Source organism: Pavona decussata, unplaced genomic scaffold (genome assembly GCF_977016875.1).
Source record: "Pavona decussata unplaced genomic scaffold, jaPavDecu1.1 SCAFFOLD_140, whole genome shotgun sequence".
Taxonomy (NCBI): domain Eukaryota; kingdom Metazoa; phylum Cnidaria; class Anthozoa; order Scleractinia; family Agariciidae; genus Pavona; species Pavona decussata.
Window position 1 is genome coordinate 325,279 of NW_028145553.1, and position 27,022 is coordinate 352,300.

At 39.2% G+C, this 27,022-nt stretch overlaps 2 protein-coding genes across 2 annotated transcripts; both read right to left on the reverse strand.

Annotated features, from left to right (window-relative positions):
* Positions 1-906: 906 nt before the first annotated feature.
* LOC146466792 (cell division control protein 45 homolog) lies at positions 907-21,129 on the reverse strand. The gene is made up of 23 exons (XM_085126520.1): positions 20,971-21,129; positions 20,819-20,878; positions 19,113-19,205; positions 18,557-18,651; positions 18,154-18,268; positions 17,578-17,646; positions 16,463-16,512; positions 15,637-15,685; positions 14,333-14,445; positions 13,394-13,507; positions 11,961-12,032; positions 11,251-11,310; positions 10,200-10,298; positions 9,580-9,634; positions 8,698-8,748; positions 8,034-8,089; positions 6,936-6,984; positions 6,317-6,406; positions 4,953-5,036; positions 4,423-4,486; positions 3,828-3,879; positions 2,955-3,031; positions 907-2,399 (listed from the first exon to the last, which is right to left on the reverse strand). Exons 1-23 carry the CDS (start codon positions 21,019-21,021, stop codon positions 2,329-2,331), a joined length of 1,689 nt encoding a protein of 562 aa, XP_084982646.1. The 5' UTR covers positions 21,022-21,129; the 3' UTR covers positions 907-2,328.
* A 746-nt stretch (positions 21,130-21,875) lies between these two features.
* On the reverse strand, positions 21,876-26,335 carry LOC146466793 (transmembrane protein 45A-like). Its single transcript, XM_085126714.1, has one exon. The coding sequence runs from the start codon at positions 25,302-25,304 to the stop codon at positions 24,411-24,413; it is 894 nt and encodes a 297-aa protein (XP_084982840.1). The 5' UTR covers positions 25,305-26,335; the 3' UTR covers positions 21,876-24,410.
* Between the last annotated feature and the right edge of the window lie 687 nt (positions 26,336-27,022).

The following is a 27,022-nucleotide window of genomic DNA, read 5'->3' on the forward strand; positions in this document are numbered from 1 at the left end:
GTTTCCGCAGTACAGAAGGCGCTCTGCAAAGGACGATTAGCAAGGTCACCAGAACATCTGTGGGATTTGGCATCACAAGTAACTGATATCTCGGGTTTGGGGTCTAATATACTAGTAAGATCGCTAAGAATTCGCTACGATTTTGGCATTAAGGGAAAGACTTTTGGGTTTAAATTAGTATTAATACTGGTAATGTACCCAAAATTAGCCTCCCGCGCAGTCGTTGTTTGGGGACTCGTAAGTGGGGTAAATACGGGGGGAATGGGGGGGGGGGGTAATACGAGTCCGCAAAAAATACTCCGTGGGAGGCCACAACGGGCTCATCTGACTACAATAGGTTAGCAAACAAGCCCGCACCTCGTTCCTAAACAGCTTTTTTCCAAGGCTGTGATGATAGACTGAAAAACAGTTCTCTCATAAGAGTAGACTTACCATGGGTCAACTTCTTATGACGCCGAAAGTTAGCGACGATTGTCTATTCCAGGCTCTCAGATAGACGGGCGGCTAAACAACCGCCTCAGGCCCCAGAGAGTAAAGAGGGAGAGACCCTGGGAACGAGGTGGGAGGCTTAAGTTAAAAAATCAGAAAAAAAAAAAAAAACGCCTAGCTTCCGTGCGTTTACAGCGGTTATCAATAACACGCGACTTATTGCCTTCAAAAGAGTCGGATAAAGTTGCGTTTTGGTGGACGTCAACCAAAGATAAACGATTGAAATTATTTTGAATTCTCATAACATTTCAAGGCACTGAGAATTTTACCTGCTAAGAAAAGGTAAAACTTTCCCCGCCCTAATATCTAAAGTCGCGCTGACTAGACTACACGAAAACGAACTTCACCGAGAAAGTCTGTCCTACTGAGATTTGAAGTGAGAAACCACTAACGAAAAGGAGACATAAGGTCGTGACAGAAGCTAAAAAACCTTTTAATTAATCTTCAATTAACTGTACACAAGATACAATTTAAGTGTGATTCCCTCACACTACGCCTTGAATGATGCCTCAAGTCTAGATATATATTTACAAAGATGTAATGGCTTATTAAAGACAGGAATTATTATTGCATTAACGCGAATGAACGCCCACCCAAGTTCCGCCCTCCCTCTTTGACCGGTCAAAAGAGAAAAAAAATTCGCTTGGGGCGTTAATGGGTGGAAGTGGTTAGCAAGGAGATTCAAATACTGTATATATGAATAAACCCACTTCTGCATGCTCCTTTTTTTTTGTGCAATGGTTTCAACAACTCAGTTTTTTGAAAACGCCCCATTCCGTTTATTGAAGTAAATACGACTGTACAACCCAAAGACAAACAGTGGCGACAATGATGATTTCTGGAGATTGTCTGACGTGCCGCGGAAGAGCCCAGTGTTATCGCGTACGTATATCGATGGCAACTTTGCTCCGGATCATGCTATTTTTTTTCTTTCTTTTTACGCCCATATCAAGAAAACGGCTATTTCAGTTTCTTGCTTCGGATTAAACAACAGTTGACCTTCTCAGGTTAATTATCTGCTTAGTATTCAGGCGCTGTTCTTCAGTTTTGGTTGCCAAAATAAGTCAGCCAAATTTGCGTTCAGGTTAAGACTTGCAACCTTGTTCTCAGGGACTCTCCTCGGAACGAGGTTGTAAGACTTGGTGAATTATAAATAGCAAAAAAACGTTTATGTCCGCATAATGTCAAGCTAATGCCTGGGCAGCAATTCAGAGGGTTAAGAAATTAACATCTCAAAGCGTGCAATTCTAGGGAATCTGGACAGAATGAACTTCGAATTCTCATTCACTCACTTGTACTTATAATACATACTTTTTTCCGGACAAAAATTTACATAATCACGTACCATTCTTGAACTGGACTTAAAACGAAATTAACCAGAATTGGGGCTAAACTATGTACGACGTACAGTACATACCGAATGGAGGAGAAGCGAGTAGTACCTACAATCTTGGACAATTCAAATGAAAAATTAATTCTACCCCTCCCCTCCCCCATTTCAATGATGGAAAAATGACGTGTTTTGCTTTGAGGGCGAATTCATCACTGATTTTTTTTTTTTTTTTTTTGGGGGGGGGGGGGGGGAGAAGTGTTAATTTCTTTTTCAATTCTGTCCAAGATAGTAGGGACTTCAGCAGTCTGTGAGTGATTTTTTTTTAATATTTCTAGAAAACTTTGCTGGCTACCTGCGAAAAAATACACGGAGGAAATCTGTAGCAGGCACCTATTTTAATTTCGTACAACAGGTTTAGGAAATTCTCGGCGAATAGTTAATTAGATGTGTTGCGTTTGAATGTCTCTGTACAAGGTAAACAATAGCGAAGTGTAGCATCGGGTTCATTATTTGGGGATTAGAAGAGCAGAAAGGGCATCGAAGAACTTTCCACGGTCCTCACTCTTCATTTCAATCACTGCAATTAAAGAGTAGATAACAAATGGAGGATTTAGAAAGGCGTAAGACCGGGAAACATGAAGGAAGATATATAAGGGATAGTTTGTCCTCAAACCAATAGGCCATTAGACTTCTGTATGAAGTATTTAAGACAGTCATTTGAAAGTCCTCGACAAGGATGGGATGCTAGTCCAAGTGTTAATGCACCTTTAATTTATCGAGGTTTTCTGAGAATGAGGCAGGGAGGAACTACTTTTCAACTTGGTTCTGACTTCGGGCACGCAGCGAGGAATTCGAGTTACGCGGTTTATCATGTTCGGGTTAACGATTATTGAGCGAGGCGTACTACAAGGTTTTCGTTAATTTACCTAAGTGTATTTTGTAGTGGATACGCAAATATGAAGTCGCTTTAATAATTCCTGACCTCGGAAAAGCTTTGTTAACTACAAAATTAGATATTGTCAGGGGCTACGAATGACTGTCTTGTAAGCGAAGGCCTGGCGAGTATACGGAACAAGCTGACAGTAGTTCGCCAGACTTCTGAAGCTAAAACACACTGAAAGGGAAGACTTACCTGCTGGGTCGAAGTGGTCGTGAATTGTTCTTGATTTTGTTTTGCTGGCAGCCATTTCAAAAGCTTTTCCCAGGAAACTATCAAAGGAAACAGAGAACAAACCAGTTGAAAATTAAACGGAGACTACAAATAACAAACAGAATCTGTCCCAAAGAGTTGGTGATTGAACAAATTCACCTCTTTGGGTTTCGTTCCTGTTCTTCGTATGCATCGACTAAAAAAGCCGAAGGAGGAGGACCGTTACGGTAGAAAATCTGTTTGCAAGGCTGTATTTTCAAATTTAATATTACGGTTAAGGCCTATATAGAGTGTTCTTAGCCTGTATGGTAGACACTAAATTTGGAAAATAGTGGGCCTCGAGCACAGCGAAGAGGAAGCACTCGTCGTTCGAAGCCCCCATCTCCATTCCCTTTCTGTACATGCCTCGCGGACTAAGCTTCCTTTACTGAAACGTTATCACGCTAACATTACCATGACACGGTAAATTAGTTTACAAAAAGTTCCCCATAAAAGCCCCTCGAGCGGACGATCTGAAAAAGCAAACATGCGAATTTCTAGACTGTTCAAAGTCCCCTATTTTTTCGTGGGAATGCTTTGATCGAACTCCCGCCATCTTGGTTTGTAACGGCAGGCACAACCTGGGGAGATTGCCTAACTACCGAGGGGAGCGGGAGTGGGGAGGCGGCGGGAAAAATAAGGAGATTTCTGACGCCAACTCTGTTCGTTATTCGGACCCTAAATATGTCCCCTAACAATACATGTATAACTGAATGTTTGTTCTTCGACTTATCACAGGTCGGAATAGATTTATCTTTCAAGTTAATAAAAAAGAATTATTCTAAATTGAGGTTTTAGAGAGCCTTGAGCACTTACTTTTTGCCTGAATCATCAGCAATAGGAGGAATCCCAATCAGGAGACAAGTTCCTGAGAAAAAAAAAAGTAAAACGTTTTGTTTTTTTAAAAACAAAAAACAAGACTTTTAGTACACTGGTTTCCACTGATCTAAAGTATAACGTCGAATTAAGAACTTGGATGGTCACAAAATCACAGTAAAAGGCTGGTCTTTAACTCTACAGAGCCGTTTTACACAGACGATTTTTTATTTTTGTGTTAACTAGTGGCTAAGTTCTCATGAAAGTCCCTCAACTGCGCGCCTCAATGTATCGAATGCCGCGCCCCGCTCTCATCGCAACAAAATCGCAGTAAGATCGCCTTGACCTCGCGGGAATGACACTCATGGCGGCATGATCGCTTGCTATCGTACGTAAAACAACTTACGAGCGATCACAGGCGATGATCTCTAACGGCTACTGTCTTGTTTCCTTGTAGTACCAACCGGCTGCTGGTTAAGCGATCATCCATGATCCTGTGACAACGGGTTGTAGAGAGCGTTTCTTCACGGTCGCTCTCCCAACAGCTACAATACGAACGGATCATATTAAAGTGTTAACGTTTTTTTCCCCTCACCTTTTTCTGAATCCAGGGGCGTGGCAAGAACGAACGGCAGAGCTGCTGCTTTCTTGTTCTTTGACTTGGTGAAAATAAAACAGAGAAAACAAACTCAGGATCAAATTGAGAAAGTAAAACAACAATAACACAGTAGAACAGTCCAGAGGGGCGCGTTTCACGAAAGTATTGATGACCCTCGAGGCCCCAAAAATATTCCATGCCAAGTGCACAATGTTTTTCAACAGAGATTAACTTCTTATTGAAAATGAAAGCTACCTTTCAAAATCCTTACAAATTTATGGGATCGTATTCAGCAAATGTCCACTATCATCAGTTAAGAAACAGTAGTCGATAAAAGTGGATTCGAAAAAACACCTATCGGGCCCGGTAAACGATGAAACTGAAAGTGCGCTAACTTGCGTGCGAATGCAAACTTCGTGTTAAAGGAACAGCGCAAGCCTTGGTCTGACGATTACACAAGTCAATGCAAGCATTAAGTGTACTTGTGACTGTTTTGCCAGGGTTTAGGGTAATAGCGGTGAACCTACCATAGCCACGTAGGCGCTGAGGATAAACCGCGCTAATGCTCCGAGAACGGCTGGCTTGCTGAACATGTTCAGGTCTGCTATGCCCTACAAATGAGAGAAAGAAACATTACGCAGTGATCAAACCTTGGTATTGGAGCGATAGAGAAAAAACCGCCCAGGCAAACCCAGTGCAGAGTGGGACGCAGCATGTGATCCGAATGTAATAAGTTAAAGGGGAAGTATCACGAAAATTTGTTGTCGTTTCAAAACCCAAAAATGTTTGACTGTCAGCAGAAACAACTACATAATTGTCAAGTTTGTTAAAAATTATCACCCCAGTGCAATAAAACTGTCGATTAGTGCCTCTGGCCAGAGACAGAGTAGGCCGGTTTGGATTGAAACTTGAAAAATGTTAGGCTAATGTTTTTCAAGTTCTCGCATTTTTGTTTCCAAAATGCGCTAGAACAGATCACAAGTTGTTTCTTTCAAGAATTGAGTCGATTTCGTTCCTCTCGTCATTCTAGGATTATTTGGCGGGTGAATGAAGGTCTTATTTCATCATTTTTAACAAAAGATATCAAAACCCCCATGATACTTCCCCTTTAACTTTATCTGGATCCAAGAAACAGAACCCCCAAACCCTCCACGGTCACCCTTTCGAGGTATGGGCGAAGGTCAAGTCGTCGCCAAGGCCCGCACTTCAGTTTCTGTAAGAACAGGGAGTCTGTGAGTTTACTAAATCAGTTATCAGTTTACGATTTACTGAAAAAGGTTTCACGCAATGTGTCACTCCGTGTTTAAAAAAATAAAATATATAAATGACTTTATTTAAGTGTCAAAGTATTTAGTGCTGTAATGCTAATTGGGGACACTATAAACCAGTAAAATAAATATGTAAAATGAAAATAACATTGTTAAAGATCCCAGCTGGTGGGAGGCAAATCAGTTGGCTATTTACAAAGCATGGCCTTGGAGCGGGACTTGAACCTGGGGCCTCCAGATTACACGTCCGGGGCCCCTAACCACCAGGCCACGCCGCCTCCCACTGTTTGAATGCGTAACATTCAAATAGTCCCTGTGATTCCTTCGGTAAATCATAAAAAAAATGACTTAATATACTCAAGGAGTCACAAAAAACATATCAGCTTTGAGCTGTCAAAGTGAAAACTTCATTTCTAAAGGACTTTCCTTATTTAATTTTACGTTTGACCGCGCTTAACTTCCCGTATAGCCCATTATTTAGAACACCTATCCCGGAAAAAAGGGGAACTTCCCGTCTAAAGAAAGAATGCGATAATGTAAAGGTCAGTGTTGAAATCTACCGAAGGTCTGCTCAAAGCCCAACACGCCCGCCAACGACTGCACTCCACGGCACCTACACATACCTCTCTAAGATGCGAGTAAAGAAAGTGTCCAGCACACATTACTTGGTGCATGCCAATCAACGTACTGACTTGATTGACAACTGCAATCAACTGAAAATGAGAACAAAGAAGACAAGTATGTTTAAGGCATTAAAGAGAAGAAAGAAGACAACCACGGGTGGCCATACAGGCGCAGAGAAAGGGACAAAGTTTGGAAGGAGAGTACGCAAGTTTGACTCGCAACAATCCCTTACTACCATCACCGCTAGTTGGTTTATAGTTACCTCAGTTACATCACTAGGACGGCAGGTCTGAAAAGACTAGCATATACTGAGAACAAAGGCTATTTGCTGGGTGCGCCCTTTGCTGAGAGATTTGCAAATACTAGTAGTTAGACCTTTGCATGGCACGGATTAACACGTAGGAGTGACAATCCTATCTCCAGTTGTGAGTAAAAAATCTAACTAAGGACATAGCGTGATGAACCCTGAATGTGTCAGCTGCTGATACCAGCAGCATGTGGTCATCTTGGTGTTGGTCCGTTTTCTCTAAAGGCCCTCTACGTGAATGAGACCACACTTCAATCAGAAGCCAGTGGGAATTGCGGAGTCGATGACAACTCAATCAGAACTAGAATTACCTGCTTCTTTCCCATTTCGATACCATCTTGTAATTTTTCTGTGTTGGATCTGCACAAGAAAAGCAACAGCAACCTATTCTTAGCATTTTTGCCTTTATTTAGCGACTAAAAGCGAATGCTTACTCTTCTGTTACTTGGGCTATAATGACAACGAGACAACGCAATAAATCAATCAGAATTCGAAGCGAAATATTGTACAAGGCTTTGCCCATAGCAGATAGAGATTATTCTGGTTTGCCCAATAAGCGCTTACCGTCTTTTATAACTGTTTGAGATTTACTCTGAAACAAAATGGTTAAAAACTAAAGAGAATAAGCGAAGAACGGTCGTATCGCATGAATTAACTACGTCAAAGGTTAGGAAAACATCAATTAGATGGCAGATCCACAAACCGAACGGTGAATGTAAAAATACTGGAGCTCGATTAAACTAATCCTGGGTTAACAAGTAAACTTTGATTCGAGTTTAATTAAGTACTAGTCAATGAAGATTCTTCTAAAAGATTTTTGCCTCTCAGTTTTGACTTTTCTTTACAATTACCATTAAAATTATTGTCAACCAACGAGATGAAAACCTCGGTTAACTTTTAATCGTGTATTAACGTTAAGCACTTTTCGAACAACACTGAGGAATAAGACCTATCGGAGACTTTGTTTGTCCTTGATTAACTTTCATTACATTTAAGATGAAGCCAGAAACGAAGAAATCAACTTCTTTTTTTTAATATAACGTAGAGCATTTGCCAGTTTGTATTGAAAAAGAGCTAGTGCCCAAGGGTTTACCAGAGAGTTGGCCCGCGAGGGGGATGAGCAGGGCTGCAAATGACTGATGCATAATGGCCGAGACTGAAATATTCGACGAAAAATGAACAGTTCACTTCTCAGGTAACAATGAAATTTTGTGGACAGTCGTGACTTTAAGTAGGGGGCATATTCATCCGAATCATACTCTTCTAAATCCTACAAGGTAGTCGAACCCATGTCAGATTTTCTAACACCTTGGGTACCTTTGGTGTGGCAAGACAGGTTACGAACATACTGCTAAGATCAGATTAATGTCGATAGTGTCTCGATTAGGTTCTTTTTGCTTTTCTCCTACCTTGACAAAGCATCAAGTGCCTCCAAAAAGTTGTCCCATTTTGTCATTCCTTCATTCTGAAAATAGAACGACTTGGATTAGCTTTTATTTGAATCGCTTCTATAGAACAGAAGACAAGAAGATCGTCAACAGGTAGGGAGATTAACAACTGCCCAATTTGCGAAAGGGGACGTCGAGTGTCTGGGTTTTCTTAACATTACCAAACACCCACCCATACTACTGGGTTCTGAGTTATTTTTGTCTCAACATTCACACTAAAACGAACAAAAAGCAGACTTTTAAGGCGTTTTAACGTAATCGTCTACAATAAAACGACTGTTAGCCTGCAAGAGCAGACGCCTTTTCCGACCCTTGTTTCAAACATCGTGTTGAATGGCTAAAGGTGAGGCCCGGGTTCGAAAGCCTGCGTAATGTCAAGTTTGTCGTTGGTTCTTGTCCCTGCCCCACTTTGGGTACTCCGGTTTACCTCCCTCCGCAAAAAACCAACACTTCGAAATCGAGGGCACCACAAATTAACGTCGAGTAAACTTGGTGCTACCCTCCCTAAATATTGTTATCCATTTCGAAGTTTTTTCAATACATTTTTGTCAGAAACAATGACCACCCAAGCAGTATTCACTGTAACTTATTTTGTTTGTTTATCATTTAGTTGTTCAGAACATACCGGTGCCTCCAAGAGAGCATTAACGGCATAAACAACGTCACTGGCACATAGCTGTAAAATGAAAACAAAACCAGATAGTTTGGACTTAATTTACACTGATTAGATTAGTTTTTTGTTTGTTTGTTATTGTTGTTTTGTTTTGTTCGAAGAAAAGGGAACAAAAAGCAACACAATAAAATCTCCAAGTGGCCAAAGAAGTGAAAGATTTCAAGTTGACTACTCTGTGTACCCCATGTTAGTTCAGAAAATTAACTCTGTAGTGATATGTGAACTCATTAAAATTCCTACTGAGCGTTAGCCCTAGTGAGGAAATATGGGAGACCACACGAGACAAAGATCGGAACCCACGACCTCGGCATTTGATCGTTCATTGCCCGAGGCTCTACCGACTGAGCTACGAGGCCAGACGGGAGCAAGTCGTGGCTGATTATGGTGTTAATTGCGGTGATGTGCAGAGTTCAGTTTCGGTTTCAGTTTATTGTTTTTGCCATTAGTTGTACAAATGTAAAAAAAAACTAATTATAGAAACACTAATGGCGAGGAAGCCCAAGGGAAGCCACCGGGCTTAGAAGGAATGGGCTTCCTCAGTTAAGTAATTAGAACAAAGCATTTTCATAGTTACATGGAACCAAAAGCAATGAGAGAGCTATGTACAGTGATGCGAATATGAAGGGTAAAGATGAATGCCGTGTAACAACAAGGATTAAAAGGTGAATTTAGTGGTTCTGCAACATTACTGACGCTCTGGTAAACCATAAAGATGCATGTAGTAAATTTCAGGCTACTGATTTATTTGCACAAAACTTAAGCTTCAACTTCCACTAAAGCAATCTAGATATTGCATTGTGAATCAAAGGTTACAAAGTAGATTTGTCCCGTTACCTTATTTTTGAATCCATACTGAACGTGGAATGACCCATAGGAGATTTCATCCAGCCTTGAAAAAAAGTAAAGATACAATGTTTGACATTCTGTTCCACAAAGTAAAATACTGTACATATATGAGGGCTCACACTCTTGTTCAGGGCCAACTTTTCAGAACTGTTCCAGGTGTTTTCAAGGAGTCCTACAAATTTTTTTAGACCTCCAAATTAGCCCAAAATGACAATAAAGGTTGGGTTGCATGCAAAAGCTCCAAAATTCCCATAAAAAGAATGGAAAGTTTAACATAAGTGCAAAATTTCGGCAAACTGTTGGCATTACATTAATTCCAGTTTTTGAGTACATGCAAGTGCATTGAAAATTTGTTCACCCTTAACAGACAAACAAGTCAAAATTATCAAGAAACTTGCCACGGAAAACTTGCATGTGTGCAGGGAGCCTAACGGTTGGGTCGTTCACTGTAACATAAGGTCAAGATTTTTGTTTGTTAGTTTTGGATTTTTTGAAGTGACCTGTTTGAAGTGGCCATATTTGGATTCAACTAACTGTAAAATGCAATGTTCCTCCGCGTATTCACGCCATAACGTCATTTATTGACTGTAACACATGTAACAACTTACCCAAACCTATCAGCAGATTTTTCAACCGATGGCTTCAGGATGCTCCTTAAATCGAAATCCATACTATAAAACTTCTGCTGACTTTGCACCAGGGGAATGCTACAAGGTAAAAAAAAAGAAACAAAACAAGAAACCGTATTTCCCACCAAAAAGCATTCCATGCCACCCTGGTGTTAAGTTATAAACTTATAAAGTCAATTAGGTTTTCTATTTTCAATTTCAATCATACAACTTTATTCATGATACTTAAATGGCAATAAAAAGCTTGGAGGACAGGTACATACAAATTTCACCCTCTCTTCCTTTGATTCAAAGTGGTTACCTAACAGAAGCCTGGTAGCCTTTAAGTAATGTTTAAAAACAAGCAGGAGTGTTTTATCGGGTTTAAAACCATGAGGCGCAGCCGAGTGGTTTTAAACCCGATAAAACACATGCTGCGAGTTTTTTGAACGGCTTCAAAAACATTCCTGGAAAAGCGTGTGTCAATAGAGTTCATGCCAATTATGCTTTTGTGAACATTGGAAATTTAGCATATAAATAAAAACACCGCATACTAATGAGGAGTGTTTTATCAGCTGATAAAACACCGCATACTAATAAGAGGAGGTTTATCGATACAAAGTGACTGCATGTGATGTATTATCAACCACTTGGACTTATGAATTATTAATGAGTTTTTGAAGGTACATTGTAGTTCTCAGCCTTACCCCTAGTTGTTCTTGGCGTGCAGTCCAGCGTGACCTTAACCATTTGAGCCCCAAAGACAAGCTCGATTACTTTAAAAAGCACCTTGAGTGCCTAAATGCTTCGCTGTGCATGTAGCACCTGCCATTTTATGGGTTGCATGGCTTCTAACTTCAGATCTTGGCTCTTGGCCTTGTGGGCAAGCTACTTTCAGATTATTCTTAGGCATTAGCCTTGAATTTCTTAGTTCATTCTTACCAATTCTGGGGGGAGGTCTGAGAGAATTCATGACAACTCACAAGGGAAGGGGATATACTGTATAATGGAACAACAATTTATTTTTAATAAGAAGGCAACCTAATCTTACCCCATGTCTGCTAAAAATTCTTTTATTTTATTCTTTCCTTTATTTGTCCAGACTCTGAATCTGAGGAAGGAAGGCCAGTTTAAAGTCAGTATCATAACAAGCTAACTTCATCACTGATCTTCACTAGGGCATGATAGTTGGGTGGTGGGTTTTGACAATCAAAGCAACAAAAGCGACACTAAATGACAGGAACTTTGATATCCTCAACAGCAGACTAACTTGCGTAAAATCAAAGACAGCCTTTGGCTTCTTTGACTTGATCATGGTGTCAATGGCTTTGGTAAAGGCAAACTTACCCATATTTGACACCACAACATAGATGTCAAAAGCATTTTTATTTTTGTGCAGTAAATGTAAAAATGCTTTGTTTACCATGGGGTGCACTTAGCTATACCAAGCTAATTTTCAGGCACTCCGCTCAATGATGCAAAACAAATAATCCAAATTCAACAGAACAGGATAAAAATCCAAACTAGCAGGAGGCAGACCAGCTGGCTATTTCGAGTGCAGCTGAGGCCAATTTGAACTCTGGGTTACTGAGAATAACTCCAGCAAGCGACTAGAGCAGGAGTTGATCCAGGACCTCTGGATTACAAGTTTGGCGCCTAACCGCTCACTCACGCTGCTTCCCTCTTTAGTGTATGCAGCTGTAAAGCAAAAGAAGACCACAGGACTTCAATCTACTTCTTCAGAATTGAAACCATACAAACCTGCAGGCTGTGTAACTTGAGTGACAAATGCTGTCAAATAGTGACCAATGTCTGTAAAGAGACAGTCGCAGTCTGTTTTATTGGGTTAAGGACACAAATGATTGTTGTTGTAATGATTATTTTACTAAATTAAAAAAATACTCTTCCAGTAATTTATCCTTTTAGAGAACTGAATTGAATTGAGTTTACTTTGATTCCCTTCAAAAATCCTGTTGATCAGTCTATGGTGGTGTAACTCTGTCAACTCTACATCAAAATCTTAATTTTACATTGATCTGTAAAGGGATAAGCCCATATTATGTAGCAGATATATGGAAAGTGCATGTGCAGTAGTGCTATGACAAAACATGTAGGCATAGGAAAGAACAATCAGTCACACAGTCTGATCAGTAAAGTGGCTTCTCAATCAATGCCAATTTAAATGCATCAACATTACTAGCTTCTATTATAATTATTGTTCAGAATTAGCTAAGGTTTAGAACAGGTACTTTTGGAGCAACAATTAATGATGCCAGTTCTTTAGTTTGTACTCAAAAACTCCACTGTGTCATTTGAATGACTGAGCCATAGGAAAACCCAGAGGATGTAAAAATCCTTACAGTGAGGCTTGTAATGTCATAATGTAGGAAGGCATGCATCCCCCATGGATGGAGAGCGAGAAGTCATTTCTTCACAACATATTGCTATAAAGTGACGACAAAGCATGATACAAATTATTGTTTTGTGTACATTAAACCTGCAACTTGTTGTGGATGACATTTAAAATGTTGTACATCTGATTTTGAAACTTGTTTTAAGATCCTACAACAATCGTTGGAGTAGGCAATGTTGAAAGAAGAGAGTTGCATACAAATTTTTGCATCACAGAAGCAGGGCATACTCTACAGAAGTCAGATATGCCTGACAGTCCTAAGCAAATGTTGCACCTTCTAAATTGTCCTTAGGACACCTTTTGTTCTGGTGGAGAGGTTCATCCAAAAAATAGAACAGCCTCGCTCGCTAATAAAAAGTCAGCTGTCTCATGATAGATCTGATCATGATAAAAACTGGATCATTGTATAATGCAATTCAAGGCAGCCTTGGTATATGAGCCATTATACCATGCCTGAGAAGAAGCGACCATTATATGTCTTCTGGTTGTTCTTGCAAAGCAAAATCAACAGATCTAGCAACATTTCATGATTGTTTTTAATAAAACAATTATTCTGCTCACGCTTGTTGGATAATAAATGATTATAGCCAACTCGGAGCTATGCGTCTTGTTGGCTATCTAGCATCTCATATCCAATGCAAATCATTTCAGATTTGCAGACAGAGTATGGCATTTCACAACGAGCATCCACCTGGCTTTATCACTCACAGCAGTATAAATGCTGTTTGCAGTAAGGGAACAAATTTTGCTCATTCAAGCTATAGTCAGTCAAAAAGGATACTCAGTATCAAACCCAAGCTTCAAACAGTTGATGGAAGTGCCATTTTCATCTGTGCCATGATTATGCCTCATCACATGTTCATGAAGACTTTGAGCATCTGTCACATACTTGTCACTAAAATGTAAATAAATAAAACTAATGCAATTTGTTGTGCAAGTTGAGGATCTGGGCTGAGTTACATAAAGCATCCTACATGTACATGCAATAATATATTATTGCTTATTGCTAACAAAAACAGGAGGTAAGTATTAAGTGACAGCCTTAGGTAATTGAATTTGTATATCTCATACTATTTAGATTAATAACATTTTAAATACCAGTAGAAGAAATGTCCTCGCAGTTGTTTACTCAACTTAAGTGGTTTTGGTGGCTTTCATTTGCAGTTCCTAAATATTGGTTTTTAGATTAATTTTATAAAACAGCAAGTTGAAGTCATATGCTTTTGCAAAAGACATTTATCAGTACTTTCCATCCAATGTTTTGGAGTGCACTGTAATTATACAGTTCTTTTGTCTAAAATCTATTATATGCCATGAATACAATTACCAGACTTTAACTAACCAAGGAGGCAACAACATCAGTAATTTTTCCTTGCAAAATTTAAGTTGCTATTTATACAGATCTCAGGCGTGGATCCAGGTGACGAAGGCGAGAGGTTCTAGGGAGGTCCAGGAAATTTTTTAATTTAACTCCAAAAAGTGCTTTTGTCTCTCTGACAGGTCTTCTCCATACTTCAGTAAACTTGGGAATTTCCTTTTCCTTTTTTACTAAAAATATCAACAGTGTTTATTGATAAAAATTGTCTGTTTTCAGTAAACTGGTAAGAACTGGTCTGGATCTGTGCCTGGATCTATTTCACCTTGAATAGTCCTGTGTATTGTGCTAATACATCACAGCCAGTTGAATGGAAAAATATGGCTACTCATGCAAAAACCTTACCTGTCAATTCTTTCATAAAGATACTGATGCGTCAAGCCAATAGCTGCCCACCATAACAAGTCGTTGCTATCTTTGCTCATTTTCCAGGCCAACTCATACATGATTAAGGAAGCCTAAGAGGAGAGACAACATTTTAAAGCTCACTTGTTTCAGCTTTTATGCCATTGGTGAAGGTAAAAAAAGGGGATGAAAAGTTATGGTATGCATTCCCATTCAAGGGAACTAATGACATGCAAGCCCTAATGTAGTGACAAGAAGGCCAGGTCAGCAACTCTTTCTGAGACTTGATAGTCTGGTAGTAAAATCTATAATTCTGAAACATGGAAGCTGTGATTAACAATAAGCTGTCTTTTAGCAATGAGTGATTTATTAATGAAACCTGTAAGAAAGCAGTTCTTGCGCTAAGCTTATTGGTTGCATCCTGAGGTATCTCTCTTACGATGGACTGAAGATGTTGGTTATAACAACTTCCTTGTCATTTCATGATTAGATTACTTTACATGTAAGTGGTACTGATCAGTGGTAGAACATCCAAACTAGTAATCAGAAAGTCGTACGTTTGACTCCTGTTGGGAGTTTTCCGAGTGTGCCTGTGTCACTGACTGAAAAAAACACATCTATCAGTCTTCTTCTTGTAATACTATAAACTTTACAAATTTTGATAAAAAATTATTACATGTAGATATAAGGTAAATGACTCAGAATTTCTTTTTCCAAGTTTGCCTGTGTCATTACTGAATAATACATCATTCTCATTTGGTCACCAGGCTTAAAATATTACATCACATTTCATTTCATTGTGCATGTGCCACTCATTGACATTCCAATCCTAGCAGTATGCAGGATGTTTGTCCCACCAACCTAGTGTAATGGCCTTAGCTCCAACGAGTCTCCTGTAGCTCAGTGGTACAGCATCCGAACTAGTGATCGGACGGTCTTAAGTTTTGCTCCTGATAGGAGCACTCGGAATTTCGTTTTAGGAGAGTATTAAAAACATTCCTGAGAATGATGTATTACTCTAGAAAGTGACACAGGCATACTCAGAAAAAAGAAATCCAAGCGCTCCTATCAGGAGTCGAACCTAAGACCTTCCGATTACTATTTCGGATATTCTACCACTGAGCTACAGGAGATTCATGGGACAAATATCCTGCATACCGCTTGGATTTGAATGTTGAATGTGTGGTATATGAAATAAATGTGATGGTATATTTCACGCCTGGTGAATGAATGAGAATGATGTATTATTCTAGAAAGTGACAACATTCCTCTCGATATCTTAGACTAGTTATTCAGTTACTTACTGCACTTCCATGAAAGGCATACGCATAATACTGGTAGAGAATTTCCTGTCTGTAGGAAAAAAAATTATAATCAGTACCTTCATTAAGTTTGTCAGTAACAGATTCCACTCTACCCAGGGCTCACCACTTGATTGTGGGGTGGCAAATTGAGAGGAATTACTGTATAGATCTTTAACACCTACATACATGTATTACTATTGATGTAATACACTGTATGTTAAGCACCTTAATTTAAAACCATTAAATAGAAAGCATCTTAAAATAATGTTGCACACTAGTCTCAACTAAATTCTTTCTTTCTTCTCGAAACCTTTTTTTTTATATACCAGCTATACCCCCCCCCCCCCCCTAAAAAAAAAAACTCACAAAGTTGTATAAACCCAGGGCTTGTAACCTGGATTTTACAGTATAAAGAAGTGCTATGTTGTGCAAAGAAAAACCAAGCTGGCTAAGATGGTGAGGTAGGTGGTGATTATCACTGGCAGCCACCTACTTCTGACATTACCTTGTTATTGGAGGTGGAAAATCTTTTAATTTAATTTTAATAAATACATTCAGGCTGAATGCCTTCCAATCCCAAAATAAGAGTTTCACTTACATGTATTTATTTTACAGTGCAACTACTGTTACCAGGGTCACTTAAACAAAACTGGTCAATCAGATTGCAGGAGAAGAGCAAAGAATTTCAACCAAAGCTGATTGAACCAATCACGAGTAGACGGAATAATTCCAAATTTTTCCAAATTTATCCTACTGCGATCTGATTGGCCAGTTTTAAGTGACCCGAGTAATAGTAGTCGCATTGTAAAATTACATGCAAACTCACCTATTTTGGTTCCACTGTCTTTTTGACTGGCGTTTAGAAATTGGAGAATCCTGTTAATCAAACAAAACGTATAATAAATTAAAGAGCAGTGATGTAGGAGTTTAAGCAAGGTCGGTGAATTGAGGTAGGACATTTTACTGTCAGTGTAAGAATCTTAACTGATCGACATTGTCTCTTTTATTGTTCAAAGATATTATACATCTCTCTATACCCCGGACTCCAGCCTACCTTTTTAGCTCACCCAGTGGCTAGTAACAGGTATGATGTTACTAGCTAGCCAAAACAAAACTTTTCTTTCACATGTGGCCGGAAGCAGATTCTGCCTTAATTGTCACTTTCATACTGGGAAAACTCGGAATTTAAGTGAAAAAATGTGTTCCCTTTTTAACTGTTTGAACATATTGTTTTAATTAAAGTAGTAAAGTTGGCTAACAGTCCTTGTTTTAATAATAGTTTCTCTTCTCTTGATTCAAGTATTTGATTCATTTTGTTTGACTTAATGCAATCCTTTACAGTTTTCACTTGCCAAAATGCAGTGAAAAAGCAAAACTTTCTAGTCAAAACTGAATTTTTACCAATATTCTGTGGCTTAATAAGTTGGCTACCATTAGGATACACACCAGGGTGGGTAAAATGGATTCCAGTATAAAAACAATAATGCTGCTAGCACACTATATCTATCACCTGTACTTTGAGCAGCACAAACTGCAGGGTTAACCCAGGTCATATGAGCCAAAATTTTAAATACAGGTTTCTTGATCTACTGCTTTGGGTATTAAAAGAGACAGAAGATATTTTTTCTCCATTGAGGAGGGCAGCTGCAGTATAACAAAAAAACTCAAAATGATTATTCGCCGCTTTTCTGCTAACTTATTCGCTGCTTTCCTTTCTAGTCTGTCTTAGCTTTTAAATAAACATTTTATCTTGTTATTTTTAGGGACCATTCTTTAGCTTAATTTTTACTCTTGTATCATTGCATTGCATCATTTCTAACTTTACATTTACTATCGTTTTGACATTTAATGTTGTAAATTAATTATTATTGTCACTGAAAAGCCCTTTTCAGGGAGTGTCTTTAAAGTTTGTATTGTATTGTATTATGAAATACTATTCACCTCGTCTCCTGTTCTTCTTCTTTTTGAAGAAGGTTCTGATCCTTCCTCATCTGAATCTTCAAATTCATCCTACGTAGGTACAAATGAAAAAAATGATTGTAGGATGATATCATTATTTTGAAAGTGCCCAAGGACAGTGTAATCAGTAGGATTAATCTAACTTGTTCATTACAACCTGGCTCACTGCATTACAATTGTAGGTTAAAGCCAAATGGTCCTGACAATGTAGCACTGTTGCGTGACATACATAATACAGTTGAATCTCTGCAAGCTTGCGACCAGCTCTAGTTACAACCACCACTGTGAAACACCCTTTGAATTGTCACTTACATGTAAACTCTTTAATCAAAAGCTCTAACTTATAAGTGACCACTCTCATAAGCGACCAAAACCACTTTTGGGAATTACCAATTCCCTTGCTTTTAGGCTCTTGTATTCTGTAGGCAATGAAGCAGTGAATGAAGTAAAAGGAAATGCATAATGACAAATCAGAATGAAGGTTAACAAAAAAGAGATTAAAAAACGTATACTCCTGGAGGTATAGAAAACATACAAGTGTTGATCCTGGGTACCTACATCTGAATCAGCATAGATGTCATCAAAGTCAGGAACAGTGAGATGCTCTCCTTCTTTCATTAAGAGTTTGACTTGATCTTGGTTGTAAATGTTGTCAAGGTCCAAGGGTCTATGACTGAAAATGTTAGAAAAACAAACATTTAATAAGTTACATCAACAACCCTTTTCACCTAAAACAACATATTGTTAACAGCTCCCCAGCTACCCCCAAGTTTGCTTTGTTCAAATGCCCCCCCCCCCCCCCCCAATCCTCTTGCAGCTTGCTTCGCTCACCTATAAGCCTTTCGCGGCTGACCTAACAGAGACCTTGCCCGCAGGCTAAACACAAAAGACAGAAGTGTCTTGGGACAGACCTTGATTGCTGTGAACAGAAAAAGCAGCACCAACTTTTCTTGATTCTTACCTGTCAGTGATATAGAACATGACATCTTCTTCAGGCTCTAACATTTCAAGAATATTCAGATTTCCACCACAGTTAACCATAAAAATGTGCTTTAGCTGAAATTAGAAAAGAAAAGAATTAATTAGTTACCACTTTGCATTGTAAAACAAATTAAAAATTGGTGTAATTAAATCAACATTGATATCATCATTATTAATATTAACAATAAAAATTGTGTAAAATTGTCGGTAGTGCTAATCTCTTAATATTTGAAATGCAATCCAATTAAATGCATGATTGAGTAGTCCAGATTATATTTATCTGTTCCACGTCAATTTTGCGGGCCGCTGTACGGCCCACTCACTTTAACTAGTTGCCTTTCTTGCAAACCTGATAATCCTCAGAGATATAACAAATATCTTACTAACCTCATTTTCTCGGTCCCTACTGTAAGTTACGGATCCTCGTTTTTTCCTGTTGTTTTATGGCCTGCGCTATAAATCAACTGGAAAACACTGGGTCTGTAATATACCATACAGACCTCGAACTCGGCCGGTAAGAGGCATATGTTAATTACCTGTTCAGAATGTTCATGATAAGCTCTCACTAAATCCTCCTTGCCACTGACAGGAACAATGGTGTACTGTACATTATCGCATTTAAACAGCCACTACAAACCAACAAATAAATATATTACTGTATAACCAAACATTTTAAAAGACAAACAAGGCTGTTACCTAAAAACAATTTCAAGGAGCCCATAAGGCCAAAAGTCAAAAACTTAGGAGCCCAACATGTGAAGTGTTAGGTGCTGCTGCAAACAAATTTAGGAGCCTAGAGAGCATTTTCTTGGACGCCCCAGGCTACTGGGCGCCTGTTATGCAGCAGCCTTGGACAAAAATAGATTTAAATAATCTCTAAGAGAAATAAGCTAAGTCCACACATGCATGGCACTGACATTATTAGCAGCAACATTCACACCAGTTTCTCCTATAGTTTGGACACTTATCTGCAATGCTAAGAATTGCTCAGGAGGTATTGATCTGGATACCAACAATCGAGAAAACAAGCAGAGCAAGAAAAACCCCGAAAAAACTTACTACAGTACAACCTTGATTTTATGATCGTCGATTTAACAATTTTCCCGATTTAACGATCAACATTCTGTATCCCAGCAACAGTTATTTATAAATTGGGAGTTCGTTTACAACGATATCCTGATTTAACGATATGATTTTGCTGTCCCCTTGCCATATTGTAAAATCAAGGTTCCAATGTATCACTGAGGACCTGGGTTGCATGACAATGACATGGGACAAAGCATTAGGGGGCTCACCGTCTGGCAATAAACATGCCAGCTGAAAGAGACACGTCACCGCACCATGCCGCTGCAAATACAGTGGAACCCCGCTTTACGGACACCCGCTTAATACAGACACTCGTTATCACAGACAGTTTTCTTGGTCTCCTTCCTTAAAATTAACCCGCTTAATAATGACACTCTGCAATACGGACACTTTTTCTGGTCCCAGCTGAGTCTATAACAACAGGGTTTGACTGTAGCAGGTATAATTGATTTGCATGCGAATGTATGCACTTATATTCATAATTTTGCTGTAGACCTATTTTCTGAAGGACAGCTGCATTGATTTTTTTATTTTAGGGCTGCAAACATTGTTCTGTTGTTCATTCTTTAGTCTTCTCAACCAACCATGTAAGCCGTTGCAAACGGTAGAGGTCGCCCCAAATCTTGTACTGTGACATGCTCAAATATAGCTAAAAAAGATTGTGTGGTTCCTGAAAATATCCATACCTTTCCCATGGTGGGCCATCGGGGGAGAGATTTCCGCACAGCCCCATACGTTAACTGCACATGCAACACTGTCATACTAACCCATTTCCAAAAACGGCGAGCGTAAACAGAGTTGAGTCGCAAAATGTGTACATAAGTTAATTACTGAATGGGATTGTGCGGAAATCTTGCTGTTTTATCTTATGAGGTCATGCATTTCTCACGCAATAAAGTGTAACCAAACGAACAGTACAGTGTGTATGTCAGAGTAACCAACAAGGTGCTAGCCATGTATAAGTTTCCGAAACTGTAAAAACTACAGCTCAAAGGAAAATAAGTTAACTTTGATAACAAGAATGACCATAAGTACTTTGACTTTTTAGCTTCATTCAGCGTCTAGGACGAAGGTTGATTGCTCATTCAAACTCTCTCTAGACACAAGTTTATTAAACTTGTACCATTTACAAAGGATGAACTTTACATTATCTCACCTGAATAATCTTGCATGCACACAAGGAATCCACATCCATGGACACAAGAACGAGTACTCGCTGCGAAAATAAACAGCAGCCATCTTGAATGCCGCTAAACGAATTGAACATTTCGGCGAAGAAACATCAACAACAACGTCAGAATTACCAACCTCATTCTTGACCACATCGTATACTTCTTCTTTAGGCTTTTCGACGAACATTTTCTGTCTCGTAGCAGTTACAAAATCAATTACATGTGCACAAATAATACGCAAAGAGGTCAATTTACAAAAGGATTCGTTCGAATTTTAATTTTCGGCGGGAATCGATTCTCCCTTGGGCATCGGTCGGTACCAGCTCTCTCTCTGCGAGGGTCAGAGAACGCCTGTGCATTTTCGGCTCTGATCTTCCAGCACGAAGTTTTTGGTTATTTCAGAAAAGACCGTAAAATTCCGAATAATGTATTCATTTAAAGCAATTTTTACAAGGCCTTCCTTTCGTGTGTGGGGGACCGGGACCTATTATTGGAGGAATGTTCCGTTTCAAAATAAATTGGTTGGTTGGCATGGACCATAAAACCCTATACTAGCTTGAAACACTCAGTAAGCCGGGGTCAGTTATTAGAAGATAGTTTAGACGGTGTTTAACAAAACCACGTTCTAGGTCGTTTTCAATTTTACCACCAGTCATATCTAAACATTGACTGCTGTTGACGGTAGCAAGATAGCCTGCGAACACAGACGTATTTCCGGCTGTCGAGATTCGGAGATTTGGAGGTCTACTGATTGTCTTAAACCGCGGCCTAAGTTAGACTTTGTTTAAATATCTGGTCCCGGCCTAAGAAAACAACCAACCTTAACCAAAGGTAGTCCAAGCTCTCTCCATACAGAGAGAGAGAGAGAGAGAGAGAGAGAGAGAGAGAGAGAGAGAGAGAGAGAGAGAGAGAGAGAGAGAGAGAGAGAGAGAGAGAGAGAGAGAAAGATACCGTCGGAGCTGACACTCCATGAAATCGCCTCAAATCGACCAAAAAACCACACAGGAAACAAAAGAACTGCCAAAGAGTTCAGTTGAAAATTTTTTATTGAAAAATCGTTCTTTAACGGTTAGCTAAAGAATCCGAACCGATAGTGTTGTAACTCAGGAACGGTTCCTGAGTTTGCTTAATTTAAACATCCCTTGGTACACCCATTAGAGAATGGGACAACAGAAAGACGGTTGTCTGAGCAGGGCGCTTTTTATTTGTCATAACTGGCCGGCCAGATGGGTCATTTTGCAAACGCAATGCACCAATCTGTACGACAGTCTAAATGCCAGTTTTTGGACTGAATTCCTTCAAAATAGCGCACACTACTCTCAGAATGTGCCATTTTGAAGAATTCGAAGAATCAGTCCTAATATTGTACACTCCATTTATGGACCGAACGGTCTGGCCTGCCAGTTCTGACAAATTGAAAGTCGCTTTCTCTGTCCTTTCCTGCGATTTCCTCGTTTAAGACAACATGACCAGGGGTTTTTCTAGTGTCATTGCCTAGCTGCATCTTTGTAGAAAACCCGACTGCACTCAGCCAAACATCACTTCGGAAGCTTTGATGAGCGTATTTTGACTGGAAAAGCTAACCACTACGTAGACATCAGGCTATTTTCCATTATCGTAGACACTTCTATAGTTTTACCATAAATCTTTTGCCGAAGCCTTGTCCCCCCTGACTTAGAGTGACAAGTAGAAAATACATGAAAATTGATGCAAAGATAGAATTTTGACTCTTTTGTCAATCAATCTTTTAAAATTGGTCGTTTGTGCTCCCCCAAAATGCAGTTTCCATGGATAGAGGCAAAAAATGGATTAGTTTCCACTTACGGTGCTTTCTCAGCCATGCCATAAATATTTTTTAACATTAAACCTCTTTTGAACTCTTTTCGCTGATTTCAGTTCCAAGTAACTCAGTGCATGACGCTGCACGTTGATTTTAGCAAATACGAAAAAAAATAATGTTTAAGTCTAAACAATGACTAAGAATATCTTGGTGAGTTTTCGGCCATTTATACCAATCATATCAAGAAAGCATTCATAATATTTATGTCAAGTTGATCGTATCTTTGTATATCTAGACCGATGGGATAAAATTCTCGACAATTACTTGTTCAAGATATCTCTATAGCGATCTATTTGCTTGAAAAACACTTGTTCGGTTCTACAACATAAATATTAATTACGGCGGTTTAAAAATCGTTTTCAAAAATACTCATTAATTTTTCGCAGCCTCTGCCATCACTCGCTAAATGCCTCTGGGGTCTTCTTCCAAACTGAATTATAAGAATATACTACAAAGATAAGAAGATTAAAAATGTGATATAGTTATTGTACGAAACCGCTGCGAGGGAAAATTTATTTTGACTAATTCAAACTGAAACCCGCTCTCAGTTGTCACGCAACAAAATATAAAAAAAGGTTAAAATAGAAGCACAAGCTTACAAAATGCAAATTAAATAAGTTTCAGACCGTGCAGTGTCTGAGTTTTATCAAAAGAACTTAGCTTAACTCGGGCGGGCATCTTTGAATAAACTGAATGAGTCAGATTCTAAGCTTTGGTAAGTTTGTTGTACAATAAACGAAGGAAGGGACCCAGGTTGCCGTTCATGCTAGTGCCACGCGCCGGTTTCGTTCAATTCAAGGCAACTGACTGCTATTGTGGGCCAAGTATAAAGTGACAATTTCACGGCTTACGGCGGACGAAAAAACAAACACTATTCTGTCCGCCTTTAAGAATTAATTAAAACTTCTACTTTATTGAAAACCTATTTTGTTTACAGATAATCTCTCAAATGTCTCACTTTCTTTCTTTTAATTCCCCCGCCTGCGACAATACAGGACTCGAGGAATTAGCTTACTTGCTCTTCGATGACAAATAATGTACTTTCAGTAAAGAAAAAAAAATCAAATGGCAATTGACGGGAGGTAACAGACTATTGAAAATACACGGTATTTTTTGCGACCTATTTCGCTTTCAAAATCTGACAACATCTGTTACGTGTAAGTCTATCCACAACGTAGAAAAAAGCTGAATTCAGTTATGTATTCGGTCATTATCAGTACCTCGCAATCTAGAGTAAGGAGACACAAGCATGATCCCAAGTAGTTGTTGTTTTTTTCTTGGCGCACTTTGTCTAATAATTATTTAAATGTGGAGATACCAAAAATTACAAGCTCGTCTGGTCGCACCTTGAATTGCAAATTTCGCCGATACGGCGGACTCATAAATGGGTAATGCAAACATTTCTTTTTGACAATTATTACAGTTGACGCAAAAAGCGGTTGATTTGAAGAGTTTAAGATCTGTTTTGTTCTTATCAAAGCATCGCAGTGGTCTGGATGATCGTTCAATTTTGTCCGCACCATTGGAAGGTAACGTTACGTTCTCTCTCAAGTCTTCGCTGCAACTCATTGAATCTCGTTGGATGACTATTGCAAAAAACACCTGCTGTTTAAAATGATAGCAATCTCTTTGAGCCAGGGGACGAGAAGCTGGCATGGATCCTGTTTATGCTAATAAACAGCAAACTTACATTCTTGGTTTAAAAAAATCGAGTTTTCCGTTACCTTTGTCTAAAGCTACAAAGCCTCCAGAGAAATAGCTTCGTCTTCGTCGTCGTCGTCGGAAAAAGCCTCTCGAAACTGATCGGAACTATCTCGGGGATTTCTCTTCCCGTAGAAGCGATGAAAAGCGACAAAGAGCACAGTTGCAACACCGGTGAAAGTAAACAAATGCCACGCAAACGCGATCGCCAAAAACTCCACGTTAGCGTGGTTGTCCTCCCACGGTTTCGGGCCGTAGAGAACAAAAGCAATTTGAAAAAACCAAGTACCCTGAATTCCTAACAAAATAGACCTCATTAATGCAAACAACGGCTCGTGTCGCGTTAAAAAGACATTAGCTAGAAACATGAGTGCGGTCACGAAAATTACGATGTACAGAATTGTGTGCAAACGCACGCTGATATTCGAATGACCATGAAGGTGAAAATAGAAGAGCAAGCCTTCGACCCAAAAACAAGCGGACAAGATCATGAAGTCGAACCGTGGCGGCAAAGGTATCCCACTTTCGCTCCACATGACAATATCAACCACGCCGGACAGACCGAAGAAACAGTACATCACCGTGTGGCTATGGTTATTAAGATGTTCAGTGACGAATTTTCCATTCTTGTCAACCAGAGCCCAAGACCCGTCGAAGAAAAGTTCTCCAATGACGCCTGTTACCGCTGAGAGGACTTTTACAATAGGCTCCAGGGGAATTTTTGAAAGAGTTTTCCCGGGACAAAGGTACCAAACAGTCGGTGCGTGCGATTTGAATCTTCCGTTCGATGAACCAGTTGAACGAAGCAGGCCTCGCCTGGAATGAGCGCAAGAGTTTTGACGTATCTGCAAAAGCGCACCCAGGAACCACCAAATTGATAACAAAAGGAACATAGCGCCAGGTACCGCGTGACCCAGAAAGTCTCCCATTATTTTGAAAACATATACAAGGGCGGGAAGTAGACAAAACGTTCTAAGGCACTTGTAAAGCCATAAACCGAAGCTGTCACTTACGAGTTGAACAACTGATCATCAGCTGCAGTCAGCTGGGACGATTAAAATGTCCATTATTCGACCAATGGTTCACTTACTCCGCGCAACACACGCCAAACAATATTGAAGCGTTATTTCAGTCATGCATTTTCCATATAATGCTATCTCAGCCGTGATTGGCTGCGGTCAAACTGCCAATCACGATTTGTAGCCTTAACTTGACATTTTTACGATTATCGAGTAAAATGCGAAAACCTGTCTTGAAAGTAATTTAACTATCCGCCAAAACTTTAGAAAAGATCGAGCTAAGGGGACCGCGAGTCTTTAATTTCAAGCGAAAGCAGTGCGACGAAAATAAAAAAAACAAAAATAAACTACACAATTACTGAAAATCACCCATAAATTTTCAGTGGTGATAAACATTTAAACACTCTTTAAACTTTAACAGGCAGGTGACGAAGATGATATGAATGAATCACCAACTGACGTGACCGGGTGACCAAAAGTTAAAGGTTTTTACTTGGCAATTTTTGACTAAAAAAAAAATCGACGTTACGGAGCGCACTTTCAAAGAGTTCCAAATTGAATCACGATTAATTACGACAAAAATGGTGAAATAAAGACTTTTGTAGGAAGATACAGCATATAAAACCCTTAGCATGAATGCTGTCTGCCATTCAAGGATTTCAGTCAAAAGGTATAACTCCTCGTCACGTGCATTAATGACCCAAGATTGAGAACGTACTAGTCTTTCCAGGTTTACAAAGCAATGTCGTGCTCGATTAAATGCTGACTAGTAGATGGACTGAAATTTAAGTTAAACAATTTAAATAATGCCATGGAAAATTATATCTCTCTTTATCACAGTTTACATAGATACATATATATATTTTTCAATTGAGGACGAAACTTAATGATACCCACAAGAGTTGTTACCGAATTGGTAAGGAAGTTACGGTTTTAAGGCCAGAACTGAAAGCAATAGTTGGTTTCGAGTTAAACGAACTCATTAAGGTGACAAGCTTTTCTATTTCAGTATCTGGCGTCATTTCGGCGAAAAAAATTTAAACGACTGTCATTGTGTCAGAAAGGTGCCCTTTTCGTTTTCTTTAAATTTGAATAATTTATATTGAAAGCAAACATTAAGTCTTAAATAAGCTGAATTGAAAAACATGGACAATTGATTCTTTAGAACGGTGTCAGTTTCTAAAGAAATTGTGGTGCTTCATCGCTGGCGGGTGGAAGAACAGTTGATAATTTGGCCACCGTAAAGAGATTCGAGTGCTGACGTTTTAAGCGCGGTTAGCACTTCATCAGAGCGAATAGCCCTTTTCACGGTTAACTCTGCTCATTTGAATTACAATGAAATCTACCATGTATGTGAGAAAATTTCGGGCTATTTTGTAGTTTTAGCTTGAAATTGCTTCGCATCCATGTTGGATAACATTGTAATGCAAATGAGAAAAATTAACCGTGAAAAGGGCTATTGTATGACACTGGATTCAACTCTGTTGCTAAACTGACCAACTTTTTGCACAAACAATAAACTGAACTGCACTGCACCAAACATTTCTTTTCGATTGCCGAGTTCCAAGGGCGTGTTGATACAGGGCGAGAGATGGAACAGTGCAAAAGGACGTTGTTATGCTTCCATC

What these genes read in the sequence shown, in the direction of transcription:
- LOC146466792 (XM_085126520.1), bottom strand. Translation starts at nt 21,021, where the DNA reads ATGTTCGTCGAAAAGCCTAAAGAAGAAGTATACGATGTGGTCAAGAAT. An exon ending in GAAGAAGAACAGGAGACGAG is followed by an intron (nt 16,513 to 17,577) that starts GTGAATAGTATT and finishes TTTGATTAACAG; the next exon opens with GATTCTCCAATTTCTAAACG. An exon ending in GCTGATGATTCAGGCAAAAA is followed by an intron (nt 3,032 to 3,827) that starts GTAAGTGCTCAA and finishes TTCCTTTGATAG; the next exon opens with TTTCCTGGGAAAAGCTTTTG.
- LOC146466793 (XM_085126714.1), bottom strand. Translation starts at nt 25,304, where the DNA reads ATGGGAGACTTTCTGGGTCACGCGGTACCTGGCGCTATGTTCCTTTTG.